This window comes from Penicillium brevicompactum (genome assembly GCF_028827555.1).
Source record: "Penicillium brevicompactum strain IBT 35665 chromosome Unknown utg000006l_segment0_segment0, whole genome shotgun sequence".
NCBI lineage: Eukaryota > Fungi > Ascomycota > Eurotiomycetes > Eurotiales > Aspergillaceae > Penicillium > Penicillium brevicompactum.
In genome coordinates this window covers 237,922-263,123 of record NW_026623209.1, presented here as the reverse complement: position 1 = coordinate 263,123, position 25,202 = coordinate 237,922, and the positions used below count along the sequence as shown (strand labels likewise).

The 25,202-nt window shown below is 50.1% G+C and overlaps 12 protein-coding genes across 12 annotated transcripts; 5 read left to right on the top strand and 7 right to left on the bottom strand.

Moving 5' to 3' along the window:
* Positions 1-122: 122 nt before the first annotated feature.
* N7506_008275 (uncharacterized protein) lies at positions 123-1,181 on the bottom strand (the record flags this gene model as incomplete). The annotated part of the gene is made up of 1 exon (XM_056957568.1): positions 123-1,181. One exon carries the CDS (start codon positions 1,179-1,181, stop codon positions 123-125), a length of 1,059 nt encoding a protein of 352 aa, XP_056806958.1.
* A 730-nt stretch (positions 1,182-1,911) lies between these two features.
* Positions 1,912-2,333, bottom strand: N7506_008274 (anaphase promoting complex subunit 11; the record flags this gene model as incomplete). The annotated part of the gene is made up of 4 exons (XM_056957567.1): positions 1,912-1,937; positions 1,992-2,055; positions 2,105-2,136; positions 2,192-2,333. 4 exons carry the CDS (start codon positions 2,331-2,333, stop codon positions 1,912-1,914), a joined length of 264 nt encoding a protein of 87 aa, XP_056806957.1.
* Positions 2,334-2,596: 263 nt separating this feature from the next.
* N7506_008273 (sulfurtransferase) lies at positions 2,597-3,674 on the top strand (the record flags this gene model as incomplete). The annotated part of the gene is made up of 2 exons (XM_056957566.1): positions 2,597-3,558; positions 3,617-3,674. The coding sequence occupies 2 exons, from the start codon at positions 2,597-2,599 to the stop codon at positions 3,672-3,674; spliced, it is 1,020 nt and encodes a 339-aa protein (XP_056806956.1).
* Positions 3,675-4,090: 416 nt separating this feature from the next.
* N7506_008272 (uncharacterized protein) lies at positions 4,091-5,438 on the top strand (the record flags this gene model as incomplete). Its single annotated transcript, XM_056957565.1, has 2 exons — positions 4,091-4,211; positions 4,279-5,438. 2 exons carry the CDS (start codon positions 4,091-4,093, stop codon positions 5,436-5,438), a joined length of 1,281 nt encoding a protein of 426 aa, XP_056806955.1.
* Positions 5,439-5,944: 506 nt separating this feature from the next.
* N7506_008271 (RPEL repeat-containing protein) lies at positions 5,945-6,540 on the top strand (the record flags this gene model as incomplete). The annotated part of the gene is made up of 3 exons (XM_056957564.1): positions 5,945-6,075; positions 6,136-6,236; positions 6,365-6,540. 3 exons carry the CDS (start codon positions 5,945-5,947, stop codon positions 6,538-6,540), a joined length of 408 nt encoding a protein of 135 aa, XP_056806954.1.
* Positions 6,541-6,889: 349 nt separating this feature from the next.
* N7506_008270 (translin family protein) lies at positions 6,890-7,792 on the bottom strand (the record flags this gene model as incomplete). The annotated part of the gene is made up of 1 exon (XM_056957563.1): positions 6,890-7,792. The coding sequence occupies one exon, from the start codon at positions 7,790-7,792 to the stop codon at positions 6,890-6,892; it is 903 nt and encodes a 300-aa protein (XP_056806953.1).
* Positions 7,793-7,944: 152 nt separating this feature from the next.
* N7506_008269 (glycoside hydrolase family 2 protein) lies at positions 7,945-10,674 on the bottom strand (the record flags this gene model as incomplete). Its single annotated transcript, XM_056957562.1, has 5 exons — positions 7,945-8,718; positions 8,786-9,021; positions 9,069-9,499; positions 9,549-10,499; positions 10,553-10,674. 5 exons carry the CDS (start codon positions 10,672-10,674, stop codon positions 7,945-7,947), a joined length of 2,514 nt encoding a protein of 837 aa, XP_056806952.1.
* A 1,693-nt stretch (positions 10,675-12,367) lies between these two features.
* N7506_008268 (uncharacterized protein) lies at positions 12,368-14,773 on the top strand (the record flags this gene model as incomplete). Its single annotated transcript, XM_056957561.1, has 3 exons — positions 12,368-12,597; positions 12,653-13,724; positions 13,778-14,773. 3 exons carry the CDS (start codon positions 12,368-12,370, stop codon positions 14,771-14,773), a joined length of 2,298 nt encoding a protein of 765 aa, XP_056806951.1.
* Positions 14,774-15,021: 248 nt separating this feature from the next.
* N7506_008267 (DUF3712 domain-containing protein) lies at positions 15,022-16,475 on the bottom strand (the record flags this gene model as incomplete). Its single annotated transcript, XM_056957560.1, has 3 exons — positions 15,022-15,722; positions 15,769-16,202; positions 16,270-16,475. The coding sequence occupies 3 exons, from the start codon at positions 16,473-16,475 to the stop codon at positions 15,022-15,024; spliced, it is 1,341 nt and encodes a 446-aa protein (XP_056806950.1).
* Positions 16,476-18,433: 1,958 nt separating this feature from the next.
* On the top strand, positions 18,434-19,833 carry N7506_008266 (glycosylphosphatidylinositol-alpha 1,4 mannosyltransferase I; the record flags this gene model as incomplete). The annotated part of the gene is made up of 3 exons (XM_056957559.1): positions 18,434-19,417; positions 19,467-19,574; positions 19,648-19,833. 3 exons carry the CDS (start codon positions 18,434-18,436, stop codon positions 19,831-19,833), a joined length of 1,278 nt encoding a protein of 425 aa, XP_056806949.1.
* A 258-nt stretch (positions 19,834-20,091) lies between these two features.
* N7506_008265 (uncharacterized protein) lies at positions 20,092-21,824 on the bottom strand (the record flags this gene model as incomplete). The annotated part of the gene is made up of 3 exons (XM_056957558.1): positions 20,092-21,329; positions 21,380-21,694; positions 21,758-21,824. The coding sequence occupies 3 exons, from the start codon at positions 21,822-21,824 to the stop codon at positions 20,092-20,094; spliced, it is 1,620 nt and encodes a 539-aa protein (XP_056806948.1).
* Positions 21,825-22,787: 963 nt separating this feature from the next.
* On the bottom strand, positions 22,788-25,099 carry N7506_008264 (DNA damage response protein RcaA; the record flags this gene model as incomplete). Its single annotated transcript, XM_056957557.1, has 5 exons — positions 22,788-24,555; positions 24,608-24,759; positions 24,812-24,891; positions 24,947-25,009; positions 25,063-25,099. The coding sequence occupies 5 exons, from the start codon at positions 25,097-25,099 to the stop codon at positions 22,788-22,790; spliced, it is 2,100 nt and encodes a 699-aa protein (XP_056806947.1).
* Positions 25,100-25,202: the final 103 nt, after the last annotated feature.

Here is a 25,202-nt window from a genome sequence, read left to right as displayed (position 1 = left end):
AGGCATATAATTGGCAAGAAAAAAAAAGCCGACATGATCTTGATTCCACCCTCCAGAGTAGTATCATAAGCAAAGGTTAGACTGAAGCCTCTCACAGCCAGGATTTACAACAACGACGATGTTCAAGTCTGTTCCGCCCCCACTGCGACGGTATGTTGCTGAGTGGCTTCGACTGCATCCGAGGATACGGGATGCTCTACTTCTTCTCCCTCCGCGCATGCATTGATGCTCGCAGTCTCTGCCGCATCAATCACAACCTGCAGCTCACTCATCCGCTTCGCGAACTGGTCCATCATCTCTTCAAGTCTTTGCCCTCCCCTGCCCTCCCCATTTGCTGTTCTCTGATCAGGAAGACCGGCAGTACCACGAATCTTCAACATCAAGCCATGTCCTGGTAATTCACCCGGATTGCTGTTTTCGAATGTTGGTGCTGCCATGACTTCGGTGTTGAGGACTTGCCATGTCGATGAGAAACTCTGTTCCCCGATCACACGGTACTGATGCTGCCCATCTTGTGATATTGTGGGCTGGTTGGCCGGTGAGGAAGACAGAGACTTGTAATCGGTTTTGCCTGGTGCAAGCTGTTCAAGAATGGGGTCCTGTGGCTCTGCCGTGGGAGTGGGCTCTATGTCTAAGACTATATAGTTCTCCCACACACCTGGCACGGATGGTGGTAGCAGGGTTGTCTTAGCCGGGACAGAGTCTGAAGGGTCTTTGGTCTCATCGTAGGGGGAAGCGTTGTTGTGTGCGATCTGCTCCTTTTTGGAATCGGAGAGAGATTCTTGCTGTGCATATAAGCTGCGCAATGCTGCCTCGGTCACTATGTCGCTGTCATCGTCGGAGAATATGTAATGGACGGTTGGGTGGTAGTAATCGGAGGTATGGGCGTCTTCGATCAACGTGAAGAAGGGCTGAAAAGCGGGGTGGGATGTGTGTTCATCTTGGCCTTCTTCGGGCTGGCCTTCGGTGTGGTCCGCGTTTTCATCTCGGCATGGGGATGCGACTGACACTGGCAGTTGATTAGTTTCGTCCGCAAATCGTGACTCTGGCAGTTGCCATCTGGAGTGTCGATCACCTGGCCGCGTTGAGGCCGTATCAGGCCCAGGAGCGTCTTTTTGAAGCGACTGCCGAGACGACGAGGAGGATAAAGCATATGGCGGATTTTTCAGAGACATCTCCATGAGGCTACATGATTATGGCAAAGTGACCCGTAGACAGATTGAGGTCAATCGACGTGCGGAGAAGCCTCTTATCGATAACACCACGTGATGCCATGTCATCCCGCGGTCGATTCGGAGTAAATCGAAGTCGGTCGATTATTTTTGTAACTGTCATACTTGGCACAAAGCAGTGGAATATCCAACCTTGAAATTTGATTCCGGGTTTGAAACTGCTATAGTTTCTGGTGTTGCTTTTTTGTGGGGAGGCTTTCAAATTGGTCCTTTACTACTCCGCATACCCAACATAACGACCTCGGGTACGGTGTAGTGTATGTCAAGGATATACATCCCGAAGCCGTAAACACACACGGTGCCTGCGGATGGGTTTTTTTCTTTCTCGGACCAATACTAAGCTTTAACCCCTTTACAACTATGGGCCTGAACTGTGTATCCTGTCAAATGAGGTTACACTTAACCCCACAGAATGGAGGTTTGATAGTAAATGTTCGTCAACACCTGCAACTAGACCAACGCAAGAAACATGTTCGGCCTGGAATGTATTGTCATTCTATGCCAGCCGACTCAGTTCGGTAGCCAACACCATGACCGTGGTATTTCGGGTATAAGGCATAAGCTTGCCTTCCAGTGCAGGTTCGCTCGAGAAAAACAGGCACAAAAGGGTATCTCGGATCATCCCACAACGCCTTGGTAAACATGAAGAGAAGGAAAAGAGAGCAAAATTCGAATAGGATCATTCTTTTGCCTTCCATTCGAATTCTACAAAGAGTTAGTCAGGCGATATAATATCAACAGAAGAGAAGAATAGCTCACTTTGCCGACACATTGGGCACAGGCCTTTGGAAGTCTCCAGGTCAATCCAGGTCATTAGACAGTGCTTGATTACAATCAGTGAGGCCCCTTGAATTCTGCTGGATGATTCATACCATATGGAAGGCGTGGTTGCATCTTCCTTGGACTAGTTGACACAGTCAGCATTCGCAAAAACACCGAAATAGGAGCAGTGGACGCACCGAGGGCGCAGTCATCGCCGGGGAATTTGCAGGTCGGACAGGTACCATCAAACTGAACACGACATATGCCACAGACTTCATCTTCAGGGATGTCCCAGTGCCAAGTAGCGATGGCGTTCCATTCCTTAATGGCGACCTTCATGGTGTTCCAAAGGTTCCAAAGATGCCAAAGATGCCAAGGTTGGAGTAAAAAGAGAGCGAAAGATAAGCGGTCTGTTTATCGCTTATCACGAGACCCGCATCTCCCCCGGAACTAACGCCATACTACTCCTCTTATTGCTCTTATTGCTCTTATTACGCTGGTCCTTCTGTTCTGCTTTTGAATTGCCTTCTATTTGCAGCTAGCTCTGTTTGGTTTTCCACCGCGTTATGTAAATTGGGGTTTCCCCCTCCTCCACTACAACCATGGTTTTCACAGCCATTCGATCCTCGCTCGCTCGGTTCCGCACCATGTCTTCCTCCCCGCACCACCTTCAGTCGCGTAATGTCTCTTTCTCCTCCTATTTGGTGACCCCTAAGCAACTGAATGAAGCCTTGAGAAAGAACCCTCCGGGCGGGACCAAGATCTCCACCTCCCCGCGCGTGATTCCTCTCAACGCAGCATGGTTCATGCCAAACGACCCCGAGGGTCGCAAGGGGATCGAGTCCTTTCGCAACTCTCGCATCCCCCAAGCTCGGTTCTTCGACCTCGATGCCATCAAGGATCCCGACTCGCCTTACCCCCATATGCTCCCCACATGCGAAACCTTCGCCGAGGCCATGAGCGAGCTTGGGATTCGTCGCGACGATGAGATCGTGGTTTACGACACCGCTGAGCTGGGAATCTTCAGCGCCCCGCGGGTTGGATGGACCCTCCGTGTTTTTGGTCATCCCAATGTACACATCTTGAACAACTATCGCCTGTGGGTGAAAGAGGGCCTTCCGACTGAAAGCGGGGAACCTACGCCTGTGGAAAAGTCCAAGTACTCCGTCCCAGTCTATGACTCGCGATTGGTGATCTCTTTCCGAGAAATGAAGGAGCTGGCTCTGGACTATGGCAAGGAAGGAGCCGAGGAGATCGAAATCCTGGATGCACGCTCTTATGGTCGCTGGGCTGGAACCGACCCAGAGCCGCGCCCCGGTTTGTCCTCCGGTCATCTCCCCGGCTCTAAGAGTCTCCCCTTCCAAGAGCTACTGGACTCAGAGACCAAGGCATATCTACCTGCGGAAGATTTGCGCAAGGTCTTTGAGGAGCGCAAGGTAGACCCCAACCAAACGATCATCAGCTCTTGTGGTACTGGTGTGACTGCTTCGATCATTGAGACGGCGCTGGCCGTAGCAGAATATGGTGATCCTAACCTGCGCCGGGTCTATGATGGCAGCTGGACGTGAGTGCATGATCCAAATCTCTGAATAATTGATGCGATTGGGGCTAATCTTTCATAGCGAATGGGCGCAACGTGTGAAGGAATCGGACGGTCTGATCAAGAAAGTGAAGTCATAAGGGTTGGATACCGCAGCCGGGATACATGATATCCGCTCTTAGATTGTATTGAATATAGAATCTTCTCTCTCTCTTGTTTTCTTATCTTCCAATTCTTTTTTCTTGTTTGACATCTCTTTTGCCCCTCTGCGCCTCTCGCCCTCCAGGCTGTTCCTGGCCCGCTTAGTCAGCATAGTCTCAGATCTCTGCCATCGCATCATTTATGGACTCTTCAGATGCCAGCAATTTCAAAGAGCCCAGAAGATTGCATAGTTGTACAAAGATGCTCCAGATGAAAACTTGTCAACTGGCTTCTCATCGTGAGTGACCAGCTTTTACCCGCCCCCACATTCTTTTGTCAAACCTCCTTCAACTCCAGCTGACCGGGCTGCAGTGGTCTATTCTCTTCCGATTTAGGGTCTTTACCCTGCTCAAACATGTCAACCGGACGCAAAGTCTTCCACTGCGCTGTGGATGAGACTGCTCTGTCCACCAATATTTCCGAAATCAAGAAATGGACCACCAACGGCGCTATTGACCTGGTGGTCCCCCTCTACAGTGAGTATCGGCGTCCAGGCCTCGGCCTAGCGCTGGCTTTTGTCTCTAACCATGACTTTTTGCTCAGCCCTTGAACGACTTCATGCGCTGAAGCGAGCCGGTTCCCAGGTCGCCATCAACGCCCGCGAGGCCGTCCGCTTTCTCGATCGTGTCACCTCAGGCAAGGACCATATCGCCGCCGACCGGGTTGTTCTCCAGGGCCCGATGGAGCAGTATGATCGCTGGACCGAGGCCGAGAAATTCTTCCTGCCGGAATTCGAGGAGGAGCCCGAAGCGATCAACGATGCTGTCAATGGCGACCCTACGACCGATCCCACCGATCCCACCGAAGCCGGGAACGAGCCCAAGAACGAATCGGACGACCTGTCGCAGATGCTGCTTTCCAAGTTGAACTTCAAGAAGGACCCGGAGGCTGCGTCAATCACTTCAGTTGGCACACCCAGTGGACCGGGATCGCGCACGTCCTCTCGCAGCTCTCGAACGAGCCCGGAGTGCGCCCAGCACGGCAGCAATGGAACCAAGAACGACAAAACCAAGTCAAAGTCCAACCACCAGCGCACCGTTTCAGGCTCGGTCATTCCGACCGTACCTGCCACCCTTCGCCCCCTGCTGAGTGCCTTGCTCTGGCGTTTGCACAAGGGCCCCGATGCTGAGAACTCGGCGAAGACTTGTATTTTGATCACCAATGATCGCGCGACTCAGGTTTGGGCCCAGAAGTTTGGCATTGGAGTTAAGAACATTCTCCAGCTGCGCACCGCTATCCAATACGAGGAGCGCGAGTACAAGAACCGTTGCAAGTACGTGGAGAAGACGCAGACGCAGACGCAGACACAGTCCCAGCCCGAGCAGCCGAAGACTCTTCTCTCCTACGAAGAAGAAAGCGATGAAGATGAGTTGGTATTCGTCCCCCGCGGTCGTGGTAAGGGGGCTCCCCGTGGTTCCTCGCGCGGTGCCCCCCGTGGCGGGTCGCGCAAGACTCCCCCTAAGCCTGCACCTGCTGTCGTCGAACCCACAGCTTCCGTCGAAGTACCTACCCAACCCATCGACCCAGACTCTTTCAGCCGATCACTAGGCGGCTCGTCCAAGACACCTCCTGTGGACTTGAGCACACCTCAAGCCGCCCGTGGTGCCCCCGGAGCCTCACGCCGCTCATCCAACGGTCGCCGAGGAGCATCTCGTGGTGCACGAGGCACAGGCCGTGGTCGGGGCAAGCTCTGGGTTCCTTGATTGGAAGGGGCAGACGGTCTACAAACGTTTTACGAAGAGTAGACCGGTGTGTTTCGAACCAACCGAACCGGACAGGGTATTTGCACGACTCGCCTTACAATCCACCACCTGGATCTGTGCACCTTACAGAGTGTTTTTCTTCCCCCGGCTTTATGATCAGTCATAACCACAGAACCCATGATCCTCTCCAGAGGACATGAATCCCAAGGAATCAATCCGCGGCTCTGCGCTGCTTGGATTCTGGAAGTCCTGACGATGGGAGTCTCTGAGAGGCGATTAATTGGATCTACTGGCATTTGTACCCCAATGATTATTCTCTATGAAAATGAAAATGTGTGTAGATGATGTCCGGTCTCCTGGTCAACTGAAATAACATGATGTACTTCCCCGCGTGATCCGCATCACTTGACTTGACTTCTCTTCTCTTCAAATATCCTCCTCTTTCTTCCTCCACCCTTTGAACTTCCATACACTTCGTAACTTATCATTTACTATCAATTCTCACAATGTCTTCAATTGAGCATAACCTCCCTCCCACCAGCGAGCGTCGCAACTCCCTCGAGAAGCATCTCCAGACTCGCCCTGACGTACAGGACCTCAAGAATCGTCACATCCTACTCGACACCAATGTGGCTCCGTGAGTGCTGTGCGTGTTTCTGGAAATAGCAAGGTGCTAATTATAATCAATGCGATACAGAGCCCTCCAGTCCGCTCGCCAGGAGCTTGACCGTCAGCGTGCTTCAGATAACCTAAAGAAGCACTTGGAGAAGCGACCGGAGAAGGATGCATTGGTTGAACGTAAGTGTCTTCACTTGGAAACACACATATCGCTTCTATTCCTTTTTCTTTCCTTTTGTTTTACATCTATCTTTTTGCATGTTGATATCTACCATTTCCCCAGACTTACTGGAACTAACGTCGCCAAGGCAACATCCTCCCCGCAACCTCCGCCGCCCCAGCTCTGCAGGCCCACGCCCGCGAACTCGAGAAACATATGCTGGCCGATAGCCTCGAACAGAAGATCCAGAACCGCCCACAGCCTGAAGAGTTGATTTCACAGGGAATTCTCTCCGAAGATGAGAACCCGCGCTCCCCTGTCTGATAAGTCTGATTGTGGTGCTCATGCGGCCCACGCAGTGCACCAAAGTACACCAACGTGCACATGGACCGTATGAGATATGAGACATGGTTTATGTTAATGTGGGATACGATCGTTACGTTTTGCTTTTTATGCTTTTCTTTGGCTGCGCTTTGCACTTTTCCAGTCGTTACTGTGGGGTGGTGATGTCACCGTTATCATGTACTGCAATGCACACCCTGTGAATATTCTGGTAAATTCATCATCGAACGTTAAGATTGAACCGGAGAAATTAGGTCCAAGCAGCATAAAAGTCCGGTCGGACCTGCAAATTGGAAGGCATAGCTGAAAGTCCACGAGTGTAAATTCACATCTAGTGTGATTCAACCTCCACTGGCCCAGAAAGATCAGGAGTCCACCCACTGGGTCTCTCACTTCCACGAACTAATATACCATATGCTGCTCTCTCGACCTTCTCCACGCTATTTTGCATGACCTCCATCTTCTTCTGCAGATCGCGCAACATGTAGTGTCGTCGCGGCACGCTGAGCGCCTCAAACCCAGCCCGCATTGCTCGCAAATCCACGACAATATCACCCTGCGATGAAGCCAGTGTTGGTCGGTGGTCGCCTTCTCCACCCTCTGGCTGTGTTGCCGCAGCATTTCCTGAACTAAGTGACAACACGGCAAATCGCATCATTTCACCCGTCAGGTCGAAGAGTCCCATCAGATAGTCCTCTTCTGACAATAAGATTCCTTCTGGTAGACGTGATTGACATTCCGAATGTGAGATGAGTGTTTGGGTGCGTAGGTAGTGGTCGAATGAAACTGCTTCGATGTATTCTTGGATTCCGGGGCTGACTTGGCGTTGGTAGCGCCAGCCTTTAATGTCAAGTTGTTCTGGAACAATGGCTTCAAAGAGACCCCGGATTTGATCAAAGCGGGTTTGGTTTTCTTGCGCGATTTTAGGAGGGAGGGGTTGGTTGGTCGCGCGGACTCGTTGGAGAGCAAAGATGCTGGTTTCTGTTAGTCTGCGATGGGGTGTACCAAGCCCGAGTACATACATCTTCTTGCTCAGAGCTGTTATGTCGCGACTTTTCTTGATTATTCGTTCGCGGCGATCGTGGTGCTCGTCAAGCTCGTCGCGGAAGTTCTCGAAGATCGAGATGATGGAGGCACCCTGTGGTTCTGCTTCCGCCATGGTGATGTCGCTTGAGCCGTCGACTGTTGGATGAAGCTCGAGTGGCTGTCCTTCCCAGGAGCGTTTGGTACCCATTGAGCAAAATGGTTGCAGTTGCGAAAGAGGCTCAGAGCTCCGCGATAAGATATGATTGCTGATCCTGTCGGTCTTGGCATTTTATACGGGGGCTACGAGCACAAGTTTATGGGTCATCTTGCTTCCACGGCAAAGGTCATGATTACTGTACTTTATGCGACGATCTGACATGACTCTTGCCCCAGATACCGATACTTCAAAGGCTTACTTCCACGGCCAGTCACTTTGATCGTCTGCTCACCACCCGGCACAATGTCCACCGCATTGTCCTCAAGCCGCACTCCATCTTGCTCCTCAAAGACAAGACATTTAACTGGTTTGCGTGCGCTAACCACCAAAATCTCCTCATTTTCATGCTCAGAAGTTGGTTGAACATGGAGCTGTCTGTCTGATAGGTCAAGATATTTGAATGGTTGCGGCCAGTCAACATCCCTTGCTACAATCTTGTCGCCTACCCACAGCCGTGCGGCTAGGACATGAGGTTCTGGCTCCGCGACATGGTCAATGACCCCGTCGACGATATCTGTGGTGCCATTCGGGACAATAGTAATGCCGTCGCGCACAATCGGAGATCTGATATCATCGCCTGTGTTGATGGAGATGAACCGCAGTTCGACTTTGCCTTGAAGAGGCTCAAACGAATTACTCGCAATCCAAACCTCATAACGACTGCTCTTGGGAGGCTGTGCATGGGCCACACTCCAGTCATGATGCTCGCGCCGCACTGCGACAGCAATCGGGTTTAGTACTCGCTTGACGGCATAATATGCCGGTTTGGGGTTGAGGAAATAGTCCACAATTGCCCAAGAAATGGTTGGCCAGCAGTCGTTCAGTTGCCAAAGAAGTGCGCCACCGCAGTGTCTTTCATCACCCCATTGTCGACGCCAACCTCGATAGCCAAACATCATGGTTTCGGCTTGTACAACCTGGGTGAGGTAGATGTATGTCTAGAATGTGTGAGTGTTGCACTGATCATCATACGTGTATTCATACCTCAAGGTCTGTGGCAGATCGTAGGTTCTCGACCAAGTATGTTGCTAGCCTCCGCTCATGACCATCTGCCTTGTTGTGGAAGTCGATAACGTGCGACTGAGGGAACTTGTCCTCAGGCCTCTCGACAAAATAGTCGATGGTGGAGATATGAGGAAACGCCTCCATGCCAAACTCGCTATTGAATCGCCCACCGAGAGTATCGAAGATCTGATACTTTTCTTGGGTTCCGTGCCACACTACTGATTATTAGTGATGAAGTCGACCAAAGGTTTGAGATACGGACCGTTCCACTGATGCATGTCTCCCACAGTTGTATCAGATGAGATTTTACCATCGCCCCATGGACTACCGGGGTGGTAGAATGTGGTGGGCGAGTGTTCAGCCACCACCTCTGGAAGCAGCTTCTCGTAAATATAACGAGCCGGGAAATCCGTCTTCAACCAGCTCTCTGGATCTTTGTCCTCGTAATCGTACGTCAAACCTTCTGATTCTGCCACCTGGTAGTCCTCATTGTTGCCGGCATAGAGCACGATTGATGGGTGGTGGCGCATGCGTCTCAGATTGTATGTTGTCTCCCGGCGTACAGACTCGAGCATCTCGGGCCAAGTAGGATAATTGCCGCAGCCAAACATGAAGTCCTGCCAGACAAGCACTCCCAGCTCATCACAGGCTTCATAGAATGCATCATCTTCATAGATGCCTCCACCCCAGACACTAAACAAATCAGCAGAAGACTTGGGACCCCGGGAATCTTGTGACATACCGAATCATGACTTGTCTGCCAGCAACCATGAGCGCAATCCACTTACGGTACCGTTCGGCACTCACAGCGGGGAGAAGACTGTCAGCTGGGATCCAGCACGAGCCGCCGCAGAAAATATCTCTCCCATTAATGCGGAAGAAGAAAGACTTTCCATGCTTGTCTGGCTGCTGAACTACCTCTGCAGTTCGTATGCCAAATTTCTTTGACTCGTGGTCGACCTTTTGACCACCGTGAAATAGCGACGCAGACACCTCGTACAAAGTCTGCTCACCATATCCATGGGGCCACCATAAATCTGGAAAATTGACCCTGAATGTGACCTGAGTCGTCTTTCCAGATACTGAGATATTCTGGGAAGCGATCTCTTTACCCTTCAGACTCAATGTAAATTGGATCGTGAAGTCACTATCCACGAGGCCATCTACATCGACAACTGCAGTGACTTCAGCTGTCTGATGATCTTCAGCAAGCCGAACCTGCGGCCACAAATCAGCCACACGAGCGTTGTACACTTCTAGTCGCACGGCTCGCCAAATGCCAGCAGTCATCAGGACTGGTCCCCAATCCCAGCCCCAGTGGTATTGCGCTTTTCGCACAGCCATCCGTGCTGGATCTCCATTGAACCCCACCCATTTGTGCTTTGGATCCTGGGCTCGGAGCTCGCGTGCCTTGAGAAGAGCACAGTCAAACTCGACCTCGAGAACGTGTTCGCCGTCGGCGCTCAGCGCTTTTGTTATGTCGACACGGTGTCCCAAGAACATGTTGTCACTCTCGAGAATGATATGATCATCCAACTTTACTTTCGCAAAAGTGTCCAAACCATCAAACACCAAAGCAATCGTAGAACCCGCCGGAGCATTTGGTCTTTCGAACACAGTCCGATAAACCCACGACTTTTCATTGGCCCAGCGAGCATCCAATTCTTTGAACCCAAGATATGGATCATCGAGCCTGCCAGAAGACCCATTAGAATTTGAGCATTGCTTTTGAGCGGAGTAGCTGACTTATTGTTTGCGATGAGATCCTGCTGCACCACGGACGGAACTGTGGGAACCGGGAGCCATTCGCTAGAGTCGCGGTCCTTGAAGGACCAGCCTGAGGACAAAGTCTGCACGGTCATGGACATTGTGAGAAGCAATTGGGCAATGGTATGACCGCAAGCTCTCCGGATTTATACAGGCTGTTATCGATAAGACTCCACGCGCCTTCCATTTGGGGAAAGGCGGGGCAGCCGTGCCAAATGAGGTTAGTCTCGCACATGATGCGTATATTTGCAACCTGAGAAGCTCAAATACGTCAAAATTTCAACTATCAAGACGAAAAATACCACAGTCGTGAATTCTGTGCGTGTTTCCTTCCAGCCGGCATAGTCACTCATCCTCTCCACTTCAAGTGAAGACCTTGGCCATCACTTGAGATTTGTCTTGGTCACGGATACCACTCCGTCAAGCTTTACATGCCGTGCATTGGGGCCATTCATACTTATTTTGACACCTCGAAGAGCTCAAGTTTCGATCGTGGGCCTGTGAGTACCATGCGCGTTGCGAGCCACTTGTTCGGACCGTTCGCATCGCAGGATTAATTTATTGAAAGTATGCTCATACGGGCTTTGTCTGATCCAATCGAACCATGGTCGACCAGTCGAATATGTCCAAGTAACGAGCCCCCTCATGTAGACTTGACAGGTCTACTCCGTAATCTACATTGCATCAAGTGTGCAAAAACTGAGATGAAGGCAGAAGAATGAGTTCCATCGAATGTCCTTACTCGAGATCTTCCTCACCAAGTCCTTCATTTCTCCATTCATCGAAGCGACTGGAGCCAAGGAATTTCTAACCGCCGTCCCCTCCACTCGGGCCCTTGACTAGAAAAAGACATGGCGCCCGCGAAAGCGCCTCGGCACTCAACTCCCCCAAGTGGCAAGTTCAGAACCAGGTACTCCGTACTCCGTACTCCGTACACTGCCCCTCATATGGGGTAAGCGAAGCCCCTTTTCGAATTTCCCTCAAGACTTGGAACGTATGACCACCAGGCATGTGGGTGCTATTTAGCCGGATTGATTACGGGTTTTGCTACCGAAGAGCCCGAGACGATCAAATGTACGGAGTAGACATACCGGTTCCCCCACCCAGATATGGAGTACTGGGCTGAGAATTCCTTTCATCATTTGGCTGTCTTCCCCAGACGATCGTCTCCCACCTGCAGGGTCTACTTCTCACAAGTCCGGGGAAAAGGCCCCCTGAAGAACACATTCATCCTGTTGTCATCCCTGTCATGCTACCTTGTGGCGTGAATGCGCTAGAAGCGAGATTATCCACGGCACTTCTGTACCCCCTGACCATGCTGGCGCGTGGCAATGCCCTGCTAGCCTAGTAGTCTGCAAGTTTCGGGACTCGTGATACATCATCACCTCTGGCTTCAGTATGTCGGTGGTTAGGATGACGCAGATGCTCATTAAAGGACCCATTCATCCGAGTGATGGAAAAAGCGGTCTTTGCAGACGGAGAGATGCATAGGCTGCCACTAGCTGGGGAACACCTTCGCATGAATGGTATACTTCCAACCAATCAACCCTCCTCGGGCGAACCGGAGTCAGGAAATGCGGGGGGGGATATTAAGCGGATCAGGCTACGTTTTATTTCTCATCAAGTGCATTTGGTGCCTCTGATCGAGTTTGGTCTAGCTCCTCTCTGCTTTTCTTTTTTAATCTTATTCTTTTTGAACCCCACTTCACACCCCGTTATCTTATACTCCATCTCCATGCGGTGTGGTCAGCTTTATGTGTACGAAGTACTTGACTCGGTGTTACGTGCTTGAGAATGTTCCACACGTTTGAAGGGTTTGAGAACCCAACCGCAACAAGCGCAGTCCGCAACCGGGCTACCAGTGAAAGACGTGAGTCAATCAGCCGTCGCGTCACCACTCTCCGAGCTTGTACCTCGTGTCGGCACCGCAAGATCAAATGCGATGGCGAAAAACCTTGCGAGGCATGTCGATGGTATAAGAAATCAGATCAATGCCACTATTCAGACCCGCGGCCGTCGAGAAGGTGAGTCCACTGCCCTTGACTCTCTTTTCAGTCAACTGACTAGAATTTTCTATAGGCACGTAGAAAAATTGTCTACCACCCTAGAAGAGTACAGGAGTATTCTAGGAAGACTGTTTCCAGATTTACCACCAGAGTCACTGGTCAACTTGTCACGGGAGAAACTACTTGAGCTCACCACCGCCTCGGCAGGCTCTCATGTTCAAACCCTCTCTCAACATCCCGAGTCCCCTGCAACATCGGCTTCATTAGACGCTCATCTTTCACCTTGTTCAAATGAAGATGATAACCTGGAGTCCCTCCAGAGTATGCCGGAGGAACTACCGGACAGCCGCAATACCAGTTCAACGGACTTGGCAGAAGGCGTTTCTGACGATGTCAATGCACTGTCCTTGTCTGCAAGGCAACCCTCATCATACTTGGGTGTATCGTCAATACAGGCAGTGATCAAAGTGATAGTCTGGCTGGACCCAGGCTGTGCTTCTTACTTTTCACGAACCCCAGAGGCCGAGCAGGATGGGGGGATAGGCTGGCCCCATCGTGCGCCTATCACACCACCACAACCATGTATTCCGCCGTCAGAGATGCAGATGCTCGATGCTTACTTCCTTTACTTCCAAGCTTTTGCTCCAATGATCGATGAGCGATCCTTTCGTGAGACCTACTGTGCTGGCCGGCGTCGAGATGACCATTGGCTTGCATTGCTGAACATTGTTCTTGCTCTGGGCAGCATCGCGGCCACTGGCCCTGATGATGTGACACACCAGACATATTTTCTTCGATGCAAGAGCCACTTGAGTATCAGCTCATTAGGAAGCTCTCACATCGAGATCGTTCAAGCACTTGGCCTGGTGGGTGGTTGGTATTGTCACTACATCAGCCAGCCAAATCTGGCATACTCTCTGATGGGTGCTGCGCTTCGCATGGCGGCTGCCCTGGGTCTTCACAAGGAATTTGCAGACACCCGACAACTTCCCAGTCCAGCCAAACTCGCCTCAATGGACCTCAAGCGCCGTGTGTGGTGGTCTTTGTTCTGCATGGACACCTGGGCAGGTATGACGCTAGGTCGACCTAGTATGGGACGCACAGGCTCGACCATTACCGTGAAGCCACCTCTCTGTCGAGATAAGGCAAGCTTCGATTCAAGGCGAACTGCTATTTATCCTTGCTAACAGACTTCTAGGAGAATGTTCTCGAAATTCTACCCTTAGTCGAAAATATTCGCTTCGCCAAAATTGCAACCCAAGTCCAAGAATCACTCGCCGCAGCGCCACTGGTCAAACACCAGGAAATGGCACACGCCGATACTCAGCTGCTCGAATGGTGGGACAACCTTCCATCTGTGTTGAAAAACCACGAACCTTGCTCGGAGTCAATTAACACCGTCCGAACGGTCATGCGCTGGCGTTACTACAATCAACGGATTCTTCTATACCGGCCAACATTACTTAGCTATGCAATGCGTCGGGTCCCATATATTGCACTACGCTCTGAAGAGCGCACAGCAATAGAGAGATGCCGCGAGGTTGCCCAACAATCCATTGAGAATATTGCTGCGACCGCTCAGCTCAATCAGCTTTGCGGCTGGAATGCTGTCTGGTGGACCTTTCAAGCTTCGATGGTTCCTTTGGTCGGGTTATTCCTTCATGATCCTACTGCAGATGATCCTCGCGCCTCGATTGAATCCTGCCAGGCACAAGTTGAGATGGCTATGATGACCCTTGCGCGCATGCAGTCCTTTGGACATACAGCAAAGCGCTCTCTGGATGCAATATCTCGTATATACGAAGCCAGCAAGCGCGGGCAGGACCTTGCCGAGCCTGAGTCGGCAGTTATTGGCCTTGGTGGCTCTTATCCTGCTGGTCGCGATTTGTCGCTCCTATTCACGTCGCCATCAGATCCGTGTCGCAGTAATACCACAATGACAGAAAACGGGTTCCTTGATCCCCTTGCTACCCCTTTCACGGACGATTCTGGTGGTCAATATCTCTGGGAGTATCTGAGCTGGAGTGACAATAGCCTCTGGCCTGGAATTGTAGCAGAAGTTGATGGAAGAAATGATGCCATGGCTTTGCTGACTCCTGATCATGACAAAGGTCCGAAATACGGAGATCAACCGGCATACTTTGACCCCATGCCGGAGTCTGGATATGGTGTTCATGCGGGTTTTTATTACTAAATACTGTTATTGTTTATCATGAGATATAACTGGACTTATCACAACTTAGCATGTTAGCATAGGGCATTGTTCTGGAATGAATGTATGATGAGACATGGTTTGGCACACATCCAAGGATGGTGAATTGGCAAGCTAAGCAACATATCACACTACATTTCCCAACGAGCAAGAAAACAAGTTTATATACAAACCGAAGCTCCAGCTTATTACTCCAAATTCTGAATGTATGTATTCAAATAGCAATACGCTCACAGGGAAGCGTAATATCGAGCTAAAGAATCTATCATGGCATCTCGCTTGTTGGGATCTTCATATTCAAAGATTCTTTGGACATGTTTGTTGTTTTTCAGACTGGCGATTTCCTTGAAAGCCCGATGATCAAATAATCCACCGCCTTTTTTAATTGGGCTATCCAGAAGTGCAGGGCGTATCCTGCGTTTGTCATTGTCAATCAGACCGGATATGGCGCCGGTGAGATTGAGACCAGCATCTGTGCTCAGGTGCTTGAGTGTGTTTTTGAGAACATCGCCAATTCCCACGTTTGCTACCAAGGGCAACGAGCCCAAGACCTTGGTATAATAAGGAATCAAGGTGCCATTCGACACGATGGTTCTGGTGACCGCTGTCAGGGATAGATCGCCGGTTCTGATAGCGGAGCTTTGTGAGGCGAGAACTTCCCCGAGATTTGAAAGGATATTCCTGAGATTTAGCACCCCTCGAAGAGGGAATGTGTTATTTCCAGGCCGAAGTATAACGTCTTTGACGGTCGCATTACCAATAACAAGATCTGTGTCGCCGCTTTTGAGATCCAGAGTAATGGTACCCACCTGGAAACTGAGGGCAGTGGGATTTGGAAGCGTGAGATTAGCAATCAAATTGGTCCCATCGTCCTCGGCTGGCAGCATGAGTGTGCTGTCTGCTATAAAAAACCCCTCGAATCTGTTGAGAGCTATTGAGAGATGAATTAGCTCGCGATGCCACAAAAAGAGACATACAAAACCCACTGGGTATGACCACGTCCTTGTTTAGTACAATGTGAGATTTCAGGACTCCAAGATACCCATCAGTAACTCCATAGAGCGATAGCGCTGTTTCCTTTTGGAACACAGTCTGATTGACGAAAGCCTCCCATGTAGTCAGGTTGAGCAAGGGGGTATGCTGATTATCGACACCCAATGTATAATTTCCTTTGATCGTTTGCCCGGGTATGTTGATTGCTCCCCAGGCGTCCTCGTGGCCATACGAGCGTACGAAAGTATAAAATATCACGGGGTCCAGCCTGACACCAAGCGCAAGTTTCAGGTTCACCTTTGCTGCCAGGGTCATCTCCACCGTTGTTGGAGTCGGGCTCATGACTTCCGCGTTGACAATCCATAAGTCTGACTTGTTCACAACAAGCTGGGCGACAGCAGGAATAACAACTAAAAAGCTTGAGGCTCGTCAGCTTCTGAACTTCAGGAAGTATTAATTTCAAAGTTGCGAAGAAAATGGCATACAAAACTGGCAGAAATATTGCTAGGAAAATAACATTGGCGATGAGATATATGCACCAAAATCGTCTGCAATGGCGTCTGAATTTCTCTTTCTTGGTATTAGAGCTCATTGAAGACTCGACTTTCTCAAGTTTGGCAAGCTCGTCGGGGCCTGGATTCAAAAATCCCCGATTGCCTCCGATGATGTATTTTTCAGTGCCTTGCGCCATGATATGATTTGCAGAAAACATTCACGTTCCACGAGGGGTCGTTTCTATATATTCGAGTATCTACTTGCAGGGCAATTATCATATGCCCAGAAATGATACCGAGGACCAGGAAGCAATTAGGTTTGACATGCAATAGAACGCAAGTTTGTTTCAAGGTTTGCGGGGAAAAGCCTGTCTACAAGCATGGTCATGTATCGATGTTATGAATGGATCTACTGGGCACTGACCTTAATTGAGAGAACTTCACTGCAGGAGCTGTTTGTGATAGAATTCCTTCCAAGGTTGCTTTTGGTGAGTATGAACACTTCCTACCCCTGCCCTACCTAGAGCCACTGTTGATCTCCCAAGCCTTCAGCTTCAGATTGGCTGAGCATGGTCCAGAGGTGTGACATGGCGCTTTACGCGAGGTGCCTCACAAACCTAGAGCTGCCTGCAGGCCTGGCGGACCTTCTTTTGCCCAGACGGCGTGCTCGAGTATACATTAGCGCTGCACGGGCCTTGTGCCAAATGTCTCGCCTTGCTCGCTACCTCGGTGAACAATCTTGATTTCGTTCTTATTGGACCTGCTATCTTCACAATCTGGCTATTTAGACAGGAGGCTATAACTTTGATTGCCCTCCACCCGTGGAATACCCATGAGAACCTTGGAAGTCAAGTGTTCAGGTAGGTAGATGAAGCTAGCATCGACGCCATCCTTAGATTAGAACGTGTCGGCCAGCTTTATATCATTTTTGGATAGTGCAAATAACACACATCCTGGAAGCTTTTAGATGTGTAACTGGATATACTGTATAGACCTAGAGTGCTGGCGGTAGGGGCCCAGCGGTCTGAACGTCGTGGCCGGGGGTCGGATATTCGATTCGCATGGAGCAAGGAATCCAGCTGTAAAGTGCAGAGACTAGGATGGTTCATCTTTCACATGGTGATATAGCTCGGTAGTGCGAAGCTCAAATCAGACGATTGAAAGGGACCGAGACCGATGCAGGGGAATTTGGGAGAATCCAAGCGACTTCCCCTCAGAGCCATATCGGCTATAAGAAAGAAGCTCGTCAAGGAAAAGCAACAAGACAACTAGCCTATTAGATTCAAGTGAAATGTATGACATGACGTGTATATTTCCCAGGGGGGGCGAAGTTGGCATCAAAGTTGATCTGCAACCCCGCAATTTCACCATTCCCCGCATTCTCAAACTTGATCCGCCGATCAGTGATAGCCCTGGAGATAGGGAGTATGCGTTGAAAAGATCATTGGCCCGAATGATGTGGCGTGTGTGTCTTGATTGTCACACTAGCAGCTGAATTCCGTCTAGATTCGTAAAGCAAGTCAACCTGTCCTCCCCTTGGATGTATTCACGTTGGTAAAAGTCGGATCCCCAAATCACCCCAGATACAAGGTGATCTAGCCTTAGAATAATCTTGTGTGTGCTACGGAGTATCACACCGAACTCACTGTAAATAACCGTCAGAAGTATTGGATGCAACGAGCTTGGATGCTACATTATCGGCAATATTCTGGAAGACATAGCTGCCCACTGGAGGGATCTCTAGTGCTTAGTGAATCAACGTTGAAATGAAAGATTCTCGAGGATGCTCTCTCTTGAACCTGCAGAGTTTTCCATGTCGCATTGAAAGTCGAAAGTCGCTCGATTTTCGTTTACTTCGAATCCTTCCCAAAGAAGAAGTCGGCAAGGCGATCCAGATGCTGACTCATCACTCCTTTTGGAGGGTTCCACGTCAACTTCAACTTCAACTTCAACTCTCATAGGACTGCCCATATCATGGAGTTGATCTGAATCAAATCGAGGCCTTGAAGTTTTGATCCGGAATAACCAGGCGCAAACAACCTCCGGCGGTCATTCGATTTGATTATCTTTTTTGAGCAAAATTATGCGCGCTGGACCATCAACCAATTCTTGATTTGTTGTTTTTTTCTCTGCCGGAGATAAAGGCCTACAAAGAATGGCTCTTTTCAGCTCTGCTCCGCGAGTGTTCTTCGCTGCCACGGTTCTCCGCCTGGTACTCCTAGTCTACGGAGGCTGGCAGGATGCACACTCCGCCATGAAATACACCGATATTGACTACATGGTGTTTACTGACGCAGCGCGGTATGTTGCCAAGGGCGAATCGCCTTATACCCGTGATACCTATCGTTACACGCCGCTTCTGGCATGGATGTTGATCCCTACCGCATGGGAAGGACCCGCCCCTTGGTCAACATTCGCTTTCGCCTTTGGGAAGGTTTTGTTTGCATTGTCAGATATCTTGGCGGGATGGCTTGTTTTGCAGCTCTTGACTCGCTGTTATCAATTTCCTGTGGAACGTGCCTTGCGTTATGTTGCTGCTGTTTGGCTGTGGAATCCCATGGTTGCTAATATTAGCACTCGAGGGAGCTCCGAGGGACTCCTTGGTGTGCTCGTGGCCGCTCTCCTCTGGGCGACTTTGACCAGAAAGCCCATTCTGGCTGGATTGATTTTAGGTCTCTCTGTGCACTTCAAAATTTACCCATTCATATATGGCGTGTCTATCCTTTGGTGGTGGGATGCGGAGCGTGATGGGACCGAGTCCACTGGTCGCGGGCTGGTGTCCAAGGCTGTAGGCTTTGTGACTATCTCTCGGGTGAAATTTGTTGCAGCAGCACTCGTTAGCTTCGCGTCCTTGAATGCTGTCATGTTCATTCAGTATGGACAACCATTCTTGCAGCATACATTCTTCCATCACCTCACTCGCATTGATCACCGCCATAATTTCTCCCCTTATAGCACGTTGCTCTATCTTTCCGCGGCCGGTGGCGCTGAAACTCACTTCGAGGCACTGGCTTTCATTCCTCAGCTCGTGTTGGTGGTCATTGCCCTTCCCCTTGTTTTAGCGAAGAAGAGCTTGACAACCGCTATGCTAGCGCAGACTTTTGCGTTCGTGACTTTCAACAAAGTTTGCACAAGTCAAGTATGTGATCGCGCGTCAACTTGCCCAAACTGATTGCTGACCCTCCTAGTACTTCCTGTGGTACCTTGTCCTTCTTCCTTTCTACCTACCTTCTTCGTCTCTTATCCGGAAACCAGCCCTTGGGATATCGGCCGCGATTTTCTGGGTTCTTGGACAAGTGAGTAGCTTAAGACATTCGTTTGTCCTGTATTCCGCAGTCAGCTGGTTCTGCCATGCTAACTATAACATAGGCAATGTGGCTACACCAAGGTTATAACCTTGAATTCTTGGGGCTGCCATCGTTTGTGCCCGGCCTTTTTCTGTCTGGCCTCTTCTTCTTCTCTGTGAACGTGTGGATCTTGGGCCTCATCGTTCGAGATGGAGGTGGACCAGCAGGTGAATTCGAAGGAACGGTAATAAAATGCAAGGCACCTTAGACCAGGTGTCATCATGCTGCTATAGAGAAATGAGGGGATTGGAATGAGTTGAGTGCATGAATAATTTTTCAAGTCAGCTGAAATCACTACTTGAAAGAAGAAACACGAAAAGAAACTCATCACAACAAATCACCTGGGCATCAGAAAAGCGGATCAGACAAAGACATCGTGTCCGCGGTATTCAAAGTAATAATATGCGACCGGCATCTATAGCCCCAGTAAGGAATGAGATGGCGAGGAGCGGAAATAGAAGCGGGCTCAGGGCAGTCTGTTTTCAGCGATGATCACGTATTGACTTGCTAGTATGCTTACAGGGCGAGCGGCCAAAGCCTGCACACCCACGAGCACGTTATCCACGATCTCAGGCTCAATCCCATTGCTGCGCTGAACAAAGCTGGCCGATGGTCGGCTCTCGCGGAGCGCATCGAGGATGGCTGGACTCCACAGACCTGTACATTTGTCGTTCTTGAGCTCGAAGTATGGATTCTGAAAAGGGTCTGTCCAGTCCAAATCCATGAAGCGAATACGTAAGTAACTCAATTTTGGGAGGACAGTGAGTGCCTGAACGGCACCAAGAACCATTTCGTGAAAGGCGTCGTTGAACTCCGTATGATTGATCCCTGCTAATTGATAGGTGAGGGGGAGCCAGTATTCCGACCTAACCTCATTGCGACAACAAGCCTTCACCAGAACATCAAGGGAGCGGAGGGACGAGACCTTGTTGCTTTTTTTTGATTCACTTATCAGCCCGGAGAATAAATCACGACAGACTCGGCCGGTGAAATTGACAGTCTCGAGATTGAAAGCAGCTTTAGCAAGCCTGTGGCAGATTGGTTGGAGAACGGGCTTCGGACCCACGTTGTGCACGTTATCTTGGTTGTTGGCGAACCCCTCAAGGCCCACTGTGATATGACGAACGCTCTCAAATTGACTTGACAGAATGTTCATCATTGTTACATACCCTAATACTTGAACCCGGGTGTAAGAACATTGCCATTCCGTGATGTTGGGAAGCGCTTGTCGAAAGTCATACCAATCCTTCGAATCTCGCATCACGTTCCATGCACCGCGCATCACAAATGTTTTGACATGGTCAAGAATAGGCAGACGTCGTCTCTCGTTTCGATCCTGAAACCCAAAGACGAGGGGTCCGTCTGCGAACTTTTCGACACGCAAAGACCGATAGTTGTCGCCACCTTCCAGAGTGAAGATTTGAGCCGAGGCAAAAAACGCTTTCACGACGCGGAAGATATCATTCAATGAGGCATTGTCATGCGCCCGCTGGTATCGATTGTTGTCGGCCAGAATCGCCTGACCATCGACTGTCCACCCTTGAACTGGTTGGCGTGGCACCGTGAAGTGACGCCGGCGAACGGACGGTCTACCCCAGACAGGAACCCAGATCTCAATGTGCTTGACGTACTCCATCAGGTGTGGATGCGCCCGAAACCACTCCACACTGTCATTCAGCTCCGCAACGCTACCCCGGATCTTGACTATTTCACTGTCAGATGAATGGCTCAGTCAGCAATCAGACTAAACTCACTATGATGGTAGACTCGCCGCTGAACGAGTGATCTCCACAGCGGGCAAACCATTGCCAGGCACGACAAGCTCTTGCCCCGGGCCTGGCGGCTCTTAGGCTGCTCGCCAGGGGCCCGGGGCGCCGGGTTCTTCTCGCCAAACAGGAAGTCAAAGATGACCTCCTGTATCTCGACCGGAAAGTCGACGACGCGGAATTCCATGTTGATGCAGAGGGGGAGAGAGAGAAGAAGGAGGAACAGCTGGGTGCTGAGACGGCACTTTCTAGTCTGCAAAATGATTACATCGTCGATCTCGCCGGCGACATCGTCGCCCACATCTGCACTTTTGTCCTTGCTCACTTGTCATTGGCGACCATGCATGATTATTATTGTACATTTACTGACAAGAACAACAGCCGTTCTATTGTTTGAATAATTGAAAAAGTAGACCGTGCCATTCATAAGCATTGCCTGTAGAGCAGAGTTTCAACCTTGGAAGTGAAGTAAGATAATTAGCTGACCTGTGCTCAATGGAAATCCGCGGAATGCAATTTCAAAGTTGAATCTACATCAATCAAACCTTGGAACTGAATATATTGTATCTATCATACTAGGGCACTTGTCAGTAATATCAATCTTTATCACACCAGAGCCCTGGAGAGATGAGTCCCAAGGTTTGAAGTGAGCCCGTGCCGATCATAAACCTAGGTGACAGTCACTACTAACTGACAGATGATTGAATGAATTGTGAGGGTGAGAATCCTGGGATAATCTATGTCTATGTGATAGTTGGTACTACTGTGAAGGTAATTGATCAGTCATACTTAGGGATGGATATAATGTATCTGTGAATTGCCGAGGTGCTGACCGCTTCTTTGACATCTATGGATATCGTAAGAATACCTAGGTAACCCTTCAGACCCAATCCAGATGAAAGAAACCTTTAAAGATGCCCATGAATGAAAAGCAAGCTAGCAAAACCCTATAGATTTCCAATGTTCCTACCTGAGTCAATTGTGATGACAAAATAACATTTGATCATACCTATAGCTGACTAGTACCTAGAAGATTCTCATACTGGATTATGGTAATAGAATGAGAGTTTGACGTCCACGGGTGGCCCTGGAGCACAACCAACATGTTGAATCAAACCTTCGAAGGTTGGAAGATGTACACGCTGGTGGGTCTCCGCAAGGAACAGGCATGCACAGTAATTACACAAAGCATATTCCATACTTTCGGTTGGATTCCAAGGTTAGGGGGTATATTACGAATGATTTATACTGCCTGAGCTTTAAAAATACAAGAATCGGAAACCGGCGAGTAATTGTATCCATAGGAAAGAGCCGATTTGCGGAAGCAAAGATGTAAAATTGGGGTATCGAAAGAAACTGAATTATCAATGCATACAGGAAAGACAGGCAAGATGGACTAGCGTTTGCGTCTGAACCGGAATCGAGTTCCATCATCGCTATCTGAGTCACGGGACTCGCGAGCCCTCTTTTGACGACGAGCGGGAGTTGGCACTGGGGCAGGCTCAGGTGAGTTGACTGTGGCCGATTCCTGGGGCCGGGATTCACTGTCCTCTTCTACATTGGCCCGATTTTCGTCAACACTGTTGGGCTGTTGAGAGTTAGTGCTCCAGTAGTGATCGCCGATTCCATATTCTTTACGGGTCACCTCCTCGAGGGGAACGATGACGGCTTGCATGCGAGCACGACCATGCGACTCGCCTTTGCGACGAAACTTCTTGAAGTTCTTGCGACCGTTCCATCTGTCCTCCCACCGAACGATATTTTCCTCTTCGCGCGTTGGTGGATTGCGAACAGGGAGCTCCATCTCTTCCACAATAGCCAAATTCTTCAACTGATCGACGCCAACGTCGGCTTCGCTAAGACGTAAATTTTCCTCGGCTTTGCGTTGCTCCTCTTCTTGTTCTCGATGCTTGCGTGCTGCTTCTAAAACGTCAAGCTTTGGTCGTTTCCGCTTCGGTGGCTCAGCCTCCTTCGCTGTGGTATGACCTTCGGTAGGATGTTGGCTCATTTCGGCTCGACGACGCTTCATTGCACGTGCGCCGGGAAGAAGATCGGAGACAACATCCTCTTCGGGCTCCTCTTCTTTCAATGTGTCAAGAGGTTGTTGAGCTGGTTGAGAGGCCGCTTGGGTGTCCACATCCATTATCCCAGGGTCAACGATAGAATCATCTTCTTCAGGGGCGTACATCGGGATGGACTCCATGTCGAACCCGTCATCGAACATTTTCATCTTGCTGACATATGGGCGCGATGGGGACTGACGAGATGCAGAGGGATGTGAAGGACGTGAAGGCTCCGGTTCAATAGATGGAGCTGATGCAGGAATGGCAGGAGCTCCCGGAGAGGCTTGCCGAGCAGCTACTTCCGGAGATTGAGGAGATTGACTTTGGCATTCTTCTGCAGGCAACGGGCGACAAAGTGATGACGCATCATTTCCCAGAATGGCATCGAGAAATTCTCGTTGTTCAATCACTCGCTGGTCTGTCATCAAAGCGACTTCGTTCCCTACCTCAATAGCCCATGGCTCAAATTCACCCTTTGATCGAAACCGAACAAGCACCACCCCACCGGGACCTCGCCGCTCGCCGCCAACACCTTGACGTCCTGCTGTCTTCTCCATGAAACGAAGTATGTCCGCAGCAAGTGTCCTCCCCTCAGTGATTTGGAAGAAGAGAGCCTTGCCTTGACCGTTATTGATGGGTCCCTGTAGGTTATCGAACTGTGATTGGTCGCAGAACACGAACGTGTATTGGTCGAAAATATTGAGACGGGCGCGATTCGGGGCAAAGGCCGTTGCGGGACGATCGACCATCTCCTTGCCGGGAGGAGGAAGATGCTTCGTTGCGTCGGGCCACTCTGATTGGAAATCGATTTCCAGAGGACTCAGAGACTCCATGTTCTCGAGGTCGCTCGGGGTAGCCGCGTAGACGAGGGCATCAATGAACGAATCATCGACGATATACTTGCCATTGACGAGTGCCTGAAGACCCTTCGCGGTATTTCTTTTGCTTGAGACGACGTGGGTAGTCTGATCAACGATATAGTCCACGATGGTCTTCACATCGAGATCTTCGAGACGTGAGCGAACATGTGCTAGGGGATCTTCGCCTCTCATTTCCTTGGAAGAAAGCGAAAAGCTAAGTACCACTGGCTCCCATTTGATACTGACATTCACAGTCAGTTGCGTTCAATCTCATGATAGAAGGTTGTGCGCACCGGAGGGAATGTTCGTATCTACCGAGCTGAATGGTATGTTCGTCCCTCTTCTGGAGTTTGTGTTCGCCTTCAATGCTGTTTCCATCCACCACTGTCCCTTTTTTCGAGTTCAAGTCGGTGATTGTAATCTCAGATCGTGCTCGAGTGGACGACTGTTGCCAACATCAGTAACTTGCAGGCTTGTCATAGCGGCAGTGCACGTACGCCATCTTTTGGGTTTACCGGGGATATCTCAATGGTCATGTGCTTGCGAGAAATGGAGTTGTGATTTACCACATGGCGTACTGCTCATGGAAGTTAGTCGTTATGTGTGGTACTCGATACAGTAAGAGTGTGTACCTCCGTCTCGCTGGAATCGACCAAAGAGGTATTTCTTGCCCGGGCGCAACCAAACGCGCTTCCCTAAGATATGTGAGAAAAAAATGTCCCCTCATCAGCAGACTCGCACACATTACCTTCTAGGAAATCACCGGTCGAATCTAGAACCCACATCACGAAGGGCCCGCATGTCGGAGAATTGTTGGAAGTTGAGGTCAGCTTAGGCATCAGCGCGCAGATTGAAACGCGTGTACACGTGACCTCGCGTCAATTTGGT